At 29.0% G+C, this 10576-nt stretch overlaps 1 protein-coding gene across 1 annotated transcript; it reads right to left on the bottom strand.

Moving 5' to 3' along the window:
* Positions 1 to 333: 333 nt before the first annotated feature.
* On the bottom strand, positions 334 to 10274 carry LOC135950872 (secreted protein C-like). The gene is made up of 7 exons (XM_065500396.1): positions 10174 to 10274; positions 9295 to 9449; positions 8967 to 9020; positions 8745 to 8822; positions 8343 to 8576; positions 8203 to 8298; positions 334 to 338 (listed from the first exon to the last, which is right to left on the bottom strand). Exons 1-7 carry the CDS (start codon positions 10272 to 10274, stop codon positions 334 to 336), a joined length of 723 nt encoding a protein of 240 aa, XP_065356468.1.
* Between the last annotated feature and the right edge of the window lie 302 nt (positions 10275 to 10576).

Below are 10576 nucleotides of genomic sequence, written 5' to 3'. Positions count from 1 at the left end.
CACATATGACGCTTGGTTGACATTAAATTCGAAATTTTCAAAGTAAAACAAAAACTTTGTTGTTACGCTATGATATTCAAAATGACATATAAGTTATTAAAACGTTGTCTGCCAAATACAAAATTACTCGTAGATTGCGTTCCCTTCTAGGGTACCAACTACAAGTTATATCGTACTCAGAATAAAACCGTATTATATCAGTGCTAGTATCTATAAATGGCTTCTGGGAAAGAAGAAAAAGTCAATGTTGGTTTGCGTAAACTCAATTTCGTTTTGAGTCAGTGACCTTTTCTTGTCCATATTAGGTTCTTGATAATTATAACAATAATTAGATTATACTAAAAATTAAGAAAATAATAATAAAATTATGATTATTATAATAAATATGAATAATTATAAAACAAAATATTAAAGAAATACGTACGAATTAACTCGTAGTTGGCTTTTGCGTAGCGATTTCTGTTACAAAAGCCAGCTACATGATAATTCGTAGGTTGGTTTTTGATAATACCTATGATCCAGAAATATAGTTTTTAATAATATAATGTGAAAAAATCAAATTATCATTTTGGGCCAGTTTTCTGAAAATAATATTCCAAATAAATCCTGAACTGAATAAATCCTTAAAAGTCTCCGCTTTGAAAACAAAAACTCCAGTAAACCAGAATATATATAATATTTGAACGAAAGAGCTTGGTAATTCTTATATTACCAATGTAGGCAATTAAGATCGATCACCTCCAAAATAAGATGTTTCCGATGTTCAAAAGACGGATACCTCTATTGGCGTGTGTTATATTTTGGAATTCATTGAGTGATGTTTACATTTAATTGTCTACACTACCAATATTTGTGAATATTGTTACGTTTTAACCTTTTCAAAACGTTGGTTTATTTCCATTAAATAAACAGGATACTTTTGATTGCAAATAAAAGCCGTTTAGTAGTTTGAAAATTGTAACAAAATGTACAACAATATAATTAAATAATCACTCAATGTTTTTTATACACATTTATAAATTCGCAGAAATACAGACACACTTTATAATGTATACGAATTCACTTGAAAACACAGCACACTTTAAGGCACTCAGTTGATGTTTATTCGAAAACTAACTATACTCTAGATTGCTCTTTAACTGTCAAAGCTCGTATATTATATAGATTTCTAATACATACGCCATCTGTGGTATACTTTCTACAATGTTCTTTAACTGAATATTCGAATTCGAATATACGGTCGCAGCAAATAACGTTGCCATACTTACGATCAATGGTCAATTGAAAGCTTTTATTCAATGTTAATAATGCCCACAGATATGTTACCGTTAAAATCGTTATATTTGAATTCAAGTACAATTTCGTAACAATATGATGTTTCCTCGTAGTAGTGGTAGCAACAATTAAACAGGATTGAAAAGTACCAGTAATAAATTTCCCTCTAACAATTTCAAATATTTTTCTATCCTCACTGGTAAACATAGAATCTAGCTTACTATGGTGTAGCTATTTGCATAGCCCTCTTTTCTAATGCTGTCTAACTGACATTATATTGTGGCTTAAATCATCTTTTTTTTTTTTTTTTGCTAAAACCAGGTATAAATATTTTGTTTTAAAAAAGCTTAGGGGATTTTAAACTAATACATTCATACATACATAGTATGCAAACACATGAACATGTGCATACATTTACATTTATATAAATGTATGAGTTTACATATCCCAGCAGTTGAACAAGTAGTTAATGTATACCTTAAAGACAGTAATTGTCACAAATATCTTATAACTTGGCTGGCTCCAGTTTATATATATTTTGGGTCATTTGACACGTATATTTTTTTTGTAGTGCAGAGAGGAAACTATAGGTTACTTTGTATCCGAGGTAATTTAATGTGAAGATAATTGCGACTTAAGTGTCTCTAAATAATCTAGAGTATAGTCACTTTAAACGTTGCATTGACTTCTTTGGACCAGCTATCCGACTGTCCCATTGTAATCAAAGAGGGTCATGCACGTATTAAAATAACTAGTCACGCAGCTATTGAAGTAACTACTTCCCACACTTAATGATGCGTAAAATCACTATTTCGGGACTGTCTCCTAGACCTGCTGGGATTTGTTATATTTTGTGTTGGTGAGCTGGTATATTAGTTTATATAGTAAGTTGTAGTTGTGCATTTGTGTTAATATTTGTGGCTTAAGTAATTGCAATCAGTGCAGTAAAATAAAACTAGTTTTCCTCAACCTAGTAATTTAATGTTTTGCCATTTGTCCTTAAGCTGGCAATAAAAAAGTTGTTGCAATGTTTATATTTAAAATAAGTTATACAATTTAAGGACCCTAGATGTTTTACTAAAAGGATTTTGTTAAGAAATTAACAATATACTTAAAGGAATTCTCAAAAGTTTAATAAAGAAAGTTTATATTTTAAACAAGTTAATTGCATTTCCAGAAAACTTGTGCAAAACATAACAGAAATATGGATTTTTCAATAAATTTTGTAATTAATAAAATATAAATATAATTGTAAACAATTATTTGGAAACAAACTAAACAAGAAGATTTAATAAAATTGTTTCTCCAAAATAACTGGTTCTATAAAGCAATGAATTCAATGAAGCGTTTATATACAAAAATGCCAGAAAAAAGTATTATTTTTTTCAAATTTTCTCCTTTAACCACCAGCACCACAGCAGCAAGATGTCCTTTTTCCTAGCAGTGGTGATGAAAATGGCCATAGAAAACACTTGTAGCATTGTTTTTCCCCTGCATACTTTACAATGTGCCAAATACTTCGGCGAAGTAAATGTTAAAAAAGATTCTCCTCCAGAGTTTTTCAGCTTTAGTTTTTGGTTTTTTCTTTTTTCAAAATTTAAAGTTTGTTAAGCATAGTGTAGAATTATCGAAGTGGAAAACTAAATCTAGAGGATTTAAACGTCTTAACAATTGTAGCTTAACAATCTAACAATAGAATTGAAAATAAAGCAGCTCGAGAAAGAACGAGCGAATGTATATAATAAAATAAATACAAGACCTAGTCTACAGCAAAACAAAAAAAAAAGAAGAAATGTTTAAAGTTAAGGTTCTAAGGATACCAAAAACTCTACAACAAAACCTTGCTGGGGGGACATAATTTGTCCAAACACCCTGATACTAAACAAACTAACAACATTCTACCAACATTGAGAATGCAATGTAGTGTTCAGTGAACAAATCGCGATACGAGTTTAGTTGTAGTTTAGTAAGATTCCTGATAAAAAAAGCAACAAAACTAAGGAAGGAAAGACAAGAAAAACAAAGAAGACGACGACGACAAAACAAAAGGTAAATGACCATAGACTAAAAATAAATACTTTTTATTTAATACCAAGTTAAAAGACTTACTGATGTGTATGAAATTTATATTAAAGTTGTATTTTATTAAAGGCAAATACACATTATTACTAGAACATGCTTAAACTTGACTTTTAGTTGGAGTGTCAGAGTATGAAAAAGGAAGAAATGAGGAAACAACAAGTTAAAGATAAAACAGGAAGAAAAACTATTTACACTTAACTTAAGCCAAACAGAAGAATTTATTAAAAACTCTAGGAAAAAAATAAAGAAATAAAAACAAAAGATTAAAATGAAACCAGAATTTTTGGTGAACATTATGAAATAAGCAAAATTATCAAAGCATTGTACATGATACTAGCCTAATTTTCAAACACCATTTCAAATCTGTATCAATATTCTGCCTAAAGAACAAAAATTTAACATAAAATCGCTGAATATATAGACAATATGAAATTCTGCATAATTTTTTATTTTTATTCGAATAAGTTTTTTTGTTAATTATTAGGTTTTCAGATTATTCGTTTAATTTTTTGTGAAAAAAATCAATACTTAAAATATTTTAATACAAAATCCATATTTGAACTAATCTTCTTTTTGAATTCAGAAAATAATAAATTTTTTGCAAATAATCGAATAACCATCAAAACTGTTTTTCTAATAATCGTCCAAATTTCTATCTATAGATAAAAATTTCCCATAAAATTACTGAATATATAAAAATGTGAAGTTCTGCATAATTTTGTAGACAATCTTTATTTATATTCGAATATTTTTTTTAAATTATTCGGTTTTCCGATTATTCGATTAAATTTTTTAAGAAAATCAATGTTTAAAATATTTTATTAAGTTAATTCAAAATCCATATTTGAACTAATATTGTTTTGGAATTTAGGAAATAATAAAATTCGGATTAATCGAATAACCATCAAAACCGTTTTCCGAATAATCGTCCAAATTTCTATCTATAGAACAAAATTTTTTTCATAAAATCGCTGAGTATATAAAACATAGGAAATTTTGCATATTTTTTTGTAAATATTTTTTTATTTTAATTCGAATAATTTTTTTTAAACTATTCGGTTTTCCGATTATTCGTTAAAATTTTGTAAAAAAAATCAATACATATTTAAAATATTTTAATAAAAAAATCTATATTTTAACTAATTCTTTTGGAATTCAGCAAATAATAAAATTCGAATTAATCGAATAACCATAAAAACCGTTTTCCGAATAATCGTTCAAAAATCTACTTATAGAATAATTATTTTCATAGAATAGCTGAATATATAAACAATATGAAATTCTGCATAATTTTGTAAAAATTTTTTATTTTTATTCGAATAAGTTTTTTTTGTTAATTATTCGGTTTTCCGATTATTCGATTACATTTTTTAAAAAAAATCAATATTTAAAATTTTTTAATAAAAAAATTCATATTTTAACTGATATTGGAAATCAGGAAATAAGAAAATTCGGATTAATAGAATAACCATCAAAACCGTTTTTCGAATAATCGTCCAAATTTCAATCTATAGAATAAAAATTTCCCAACTAGAAACTGAATAAGAACCAGAACTATAACACAAGCTAGATGCTGGACTAAATATTGAACTACAAACTTAACTATTAACTCAACTGTAAAGAGAACTAAGAGCTTAACTAGAACCTGGTTTAATTATAACAAGAAAATGAACTAAAGTAGAACATGAACTAGAACCTAAACTAAAACCTGAACTAGAATGAAACCTAGAACCTTAACTAGAATCGAAAAAAAACCTGAACTAGAACCTGGTATAAAACTTGAAATATAACCTGAACTAGAACCTCAACTAGAACATGAACTACAACCTGAACGAGAACAAGAACCTAAACTAGATAATGAACTAGAACCTGAACTAGAAACTGAACTAAAACCTGAACTAGAACGTGACCAAGAATCTGAACTAGAACCTGCACTAAAACCTGGACTAGAACCTGAACTAAAACCTGAACTAGAACCTAAACTAGAATCTGAACTAGAATCTGAAAATCGCTGAATATATAACTCTGCATTATTTTGTAGACATTTTTTATTTTTATTCGAATATTTTTTTACTTACCGATTATTCGTGTAAATTTTGTAAAAAAAATCGATATTTTAATACAAAATCCATATTTTAACTAATATTCTTTTGGAATGTAGTAACTGATAAAGTTTGGATTAATCGAATAACCATAAAAACCGTTTTCCGAATAGTCCTCCAAGATTGTAATTTGAAAACAAATTTTGCATAATTTTGTAGAAATTTTTAATTTTTATTCGAATATTTTTTTTAAATTATTCGGTTTTCCGATTATTCGTTTATATTTTGTAAAAATAACAATATTTAAAATATCTTAATACAAAATCCATATTTGAACTAATATTCTTTTTGAATTCAGGAAATAATAAAATTTTTCGAATTAATCGAACAACCATCGTTTTCCGAATAATCGTCCAAAATTCTATTTATAGAATAAGCATTTTTCATAGAATCGTTGAATATATAAATAAAATGAAATTTTACATTGTTTTGTAGACATTTTTTATTTTTATTCGAATAATTTTTTTTCCGAATAATCCTCCAATATTCTGCCGAAAGAACAAAAATTTCCCATCAAATCGCTAATATATAAACAATATGAAATTCTGTCTTATTTTTGTAGAATTTTTTTAATTTTAATCGAATATTTTTTTTTAAATTATTCGGTTTTCCGATTTTCATTTAAGATTTAAAAAAAATCAATATTCAAAATATCTTAATACAAAATCCATATTTGAACTAATATTCTTTTTAAATTCAGGAAATAATAAAATTTTTCGAATTAATCGAATAACCATCAAAACCGTTTTACAAATAATCGTCAAAAATTCTAATTAGAAAAAAAATTCTGAATAATTTTGTAGAAATGTTTTATTTTTATTCGAATAATTTTTTTTTAAATTATTCGGTTTTCCGATTAATCGTTTAAATTTTGTAAAAAAAAATTAAAATTTCAAATATTTTATTAAAAAATCTAATATTCCTTTGGAATTTAGGAAATAATAAAATTTTTCGAATTAATCGAATAACCATCAAAACCGTTTTACGAATAATCGTCCAAAATTCTAATTTGAAAAAAATTCTGAATAATTATGAAGAAATGTTTTAGTTTTATTTGAATAATTTTTTTTTTTAAATTATTCGGTTTTCCGATTAATCGTTTAAATTTTGTAAAAAAATAAAAATTTCAAATATTTTATTAAAAAACCTAATATTCTTTTGGAATTTAGGAAATAATAAAATTTTTCGAATTAATCGAATAACCATCAATCACCATTTCGAATAATCGTCCAAATTTGTATCTATAGAATAAAAAATGTTCATAGAATCGCTAAAGATATAAACCATATGAAGTTTTGCAAAGTTTTTGTAAACAAATTTTTATTTTTATTCGAATATTTTTTTAAAAGTTATTCGGTTTAACGATTATTCATTAAAATTTTGTACAAAAATTGCACATTTCAACTAATATACATTTGTAATTAAATATTAAAGGTTATTTTTTCATATCTGTCATTTATTCTCACTTATGTATTGAATATTATGGTGTAAATAACTAAATTATATTGATTCGAAAATGTCTAGTTTTGTGCCAATAAAACGTCGAATCTATACATACCTTCTTCTTAAAGCTTCTTATTATAATCCTTGCAAAAAAATTCTACCTCATTTTATTTTCCAAAACAAACTGCAAACTTCCTTAATGTTTAACTATTAAAAACAAGTAAAAAAAAAAATCCTTTAAGTAATTCTTACCAACCAAACGAAAAAAAGAATTCCTTAAGTCATTTGTTGTTAGAGCGCTAATTTGTATTTTGCGTGTAACATTTTCCTTGCAAAATTAAAAAGAAACCAAAAAAAGAAAAAAACAATTTAAGAAATTACATTTGAATACACACCATGTGTATGTGATTTAGTTTCTCCTGTTTATGTTTTTCTAATTTAAATAGCAAAATGAGAAGAAAAATCTACATAAACTGTTGGAACTACAAACAACACGAAGCTTTATTTTTGGGATATAGAAAATGCGTGTTAAGGCAACATTTGCTGACACAAAACCAAACAGCAACCGAGAACAAGCGACTTACAGCAAATTGTGGAATATATTTAAATATGAGGAGCGATTAGGGATTATGGAAAAATGAAATAGAAACTGAACTCGAATTTATACTAGAAACTGAAAAAGAAACTAAATTAGGCCTTGAACCAGAACTTGAACTTAATCCTGAAAAAAAAACTTCAACTAGAAACTGAACTAGATCAGGAGCTTGAACTTGAAGCTGGAACATGAACTTGAACTAAAACTAGAACAAAACAACAATCTAAACATAAACCAGAGGCTAAACTTTTATATGAACTAGATCCTGATCAGGAATATGAAATAGAAGTGAACAAAAACCTAAACCTTAACTAGAACTAGAACCTGAAGTAAAAGCTAAACAAGAAACACAACTAGCAGCTGAACTAAAAAAAATAAACTAGAAACTGAACAAGAACAAGACTTATAACACGAGCTAGATGCAGGACTAAATACTGAACTAGAAACTTAACTATTATCTGAACTGGAAAGAGAACTAAGAGCTTAACTGGAACCTAGTTTAATTATAACAAGAAAACGAACTAATGTAGAACATGAACTAGAACATGAACTAAAACCTGTCCTAAAACCTGAACTAGAATGTGACCTAGAACCTTAACTAGAATCGGAAAAAAACTGAACTAGAGGCTGGTATAAAACCTGAAGTATAACCTGAACTACAACCTGAACGAGAACAAGAACCTAAACTAGAAACTGAACTAGAACCTGAACTAGAACCTGAACTAAAACCTGAACTAGAACCTGAAAAAGAATCTGAACTAGAACCTGAACTAAAACCGGAACTAGAATCTGAACTAGAACCTGAACTACAAGCTGAACTCTGGTTATAGTTCTGGAATCTGAACTGGAGTCTGAACTGGAACCTGAACTAAAACCTGAACTAGAACCTGAACTAAAACCTGAACTAGAACCTAAATTCGAACCTGAACTAGAACATAAACTAAAACCTGAACTTGAACCTGCATTAGAACCTGGACTAGAACCTGAACTAGAACCTGAAGTAGAACCTGAACTAGAACCTGAACTAGAACCTGAACTAGAACCAGAACTAGAATCTGAGCTAAAAACTGAACTAGAACCTGAACTAGAAAATGAACGAGAACATAAACGAGAACCTAAACTAGAACCTGAACTAAAACCTGAACTAAAATCTGAACTAGATCCTGAACTAGAACCTGAACTAGAAAATGAACGAGAACCTGAACATGAACCTAAACTAGAACATGAAATAAAACCTGACCTAAAACCTGAACTAGAAAATGAACTAGAACATGAACTAGAACTAGAACCTGAACTAGAATCTGTGCTAGAACCTGAACTAGAATCTGAGCTGAAAACTGAAGTAGAACCTGAACTAGAAAATGAACGAGAACCTGAACAAGAACCTACACTAGAACATGAACTAAAACCTGACCTAAAATCTGAACTACAAAATGAACTAGAACCTAAACTAGAACCTGAACTAAAACCTGAACTTGAACTAGAACTTGAACTATAACCTGAACTAGAATCTGAGCTAGAACCTGAACTAGAACGTGACCTAGAACGTGAACTAGAATCGAAAAAAACCTGAAGTAGAACCTGGTATAAAACCTGAAGTGTAACCAGAACTAGAACATGAACTACAACCTGAACGAGAACAAAAACATAAACTAGAAACTTAACTAGAACCTGGACTAGAAACAGAACTAAAACATGAACTAGAATTTGATCTCAACCCTGAATTAGAACGTGACCAAGAATCTGAACTAAAACCTGAACTAGAACCTAAACAAGAATCTGAACTATAATCAGAACTGGAATCTGAACTGGAACCTGAACTAGAATCTGATCTAAAACCTGAACTTGAACCTGAATTAGAACCTGAACTAGAACCAGAACTAGAAGATGAATTAGAACCTGAACTAGAACCTGAACTAGAATCTGAGCTAAAAACTGAACTAGAACCTGAACTAGAAAATGAACGAGAACCTAAACGAGAACCTGAACTAAAACCTGAACTAGAACCTGAACTAGAACATGAACTAGAACCTGAACTAGAATCTGAGCTAGAACCTGAACTAGAACCTGAAGTAGAAAATGAACGAGAACCTGAACAAGAACCTACACTAGAACATGAACTAAAACCTGACCTAAAACCTGAACTACAAAATGAACTAGAACCTGAACTAGAATCTGAGCTGAAAACTGAAGTAGAACCTGAACTAGAAAATGAACGAGAACCTAAACGAGAACCTAAATTAGAACCTGAACTAAAACCTGAACTAGAAAATTAACGTGAACCTGAACAAGAACCTACACTAGAACATGAACTAAAACCTGACCTAAAACCTGAACTACAAAATCTACTAGAACCTGAACTAGAATTTGAGCCGCAAACTGAAGTAGAACCTGAACTAAAAATGAACGAGAACCTAAACGAGAACCTAAATTAGAACCTAAACTGGAACCTTAACTAAAACCTGAACTAGAACCTGAACTAGAATCTGAGTTAGAACCTGAACTAGAAATTGAACGAGAACCTGAACAAGAACCTAAACTAGAACATGAACTAAAACTTGGCCTAAAACCTGAACTAGAATCTGACCTAAAACCTGAACTAGAACCTGACCTAGAATCGGAAAAAAAACCTGAACTAGAACCTGAAGTTGGTCGCCATCAGCAGAAAATCCGCACCAAATAGTGACTTTTTCGAAACGCATTGTACGCTCTTGGATCTCATGTGTTTTGGTATCGTCCCAAATTCTACAATTGTGTTTGTTGGCATAACCGTTCATCTAGGAATGGGCCTCATCATAAAATGGGAGAAGCGCGCTGAAATTTCCCAAAAATAAACACTATTTTGATAATTTGCACGTGTTATTGACGCAATATCCGTCCGTTGTGATTTGGCAAAACAAATAGAATAAATTACAGGAAATACGACAAATGTTGCTTCAACAATATGGCCGGTATTAATTGTCAAAGTTTGGAAGTCCCCATTTGAAGATCATTTAGGACCTGCAATCAAACCTGAATTGCAACTGATACTCGCACTGAATTTAGTACTGTCTTTACTACAACTTACACTAGAACTGAT

This window comes from Calliphora vicina, chromosome 2, assembly GCF_958450345.1.
Source record: "Calliphora vicina chromosome 2, idCalVici1.1, whole genome shotgun sequence".
NCBI lineage: Eukaryota > Metazoa > Arthropoda > Insecta > Diptera > Calliphoridae > Calliphora > Calliphora vicina.
This window is presented reverse-complemented; position numbering and strand designations above follow the sequence as displayed.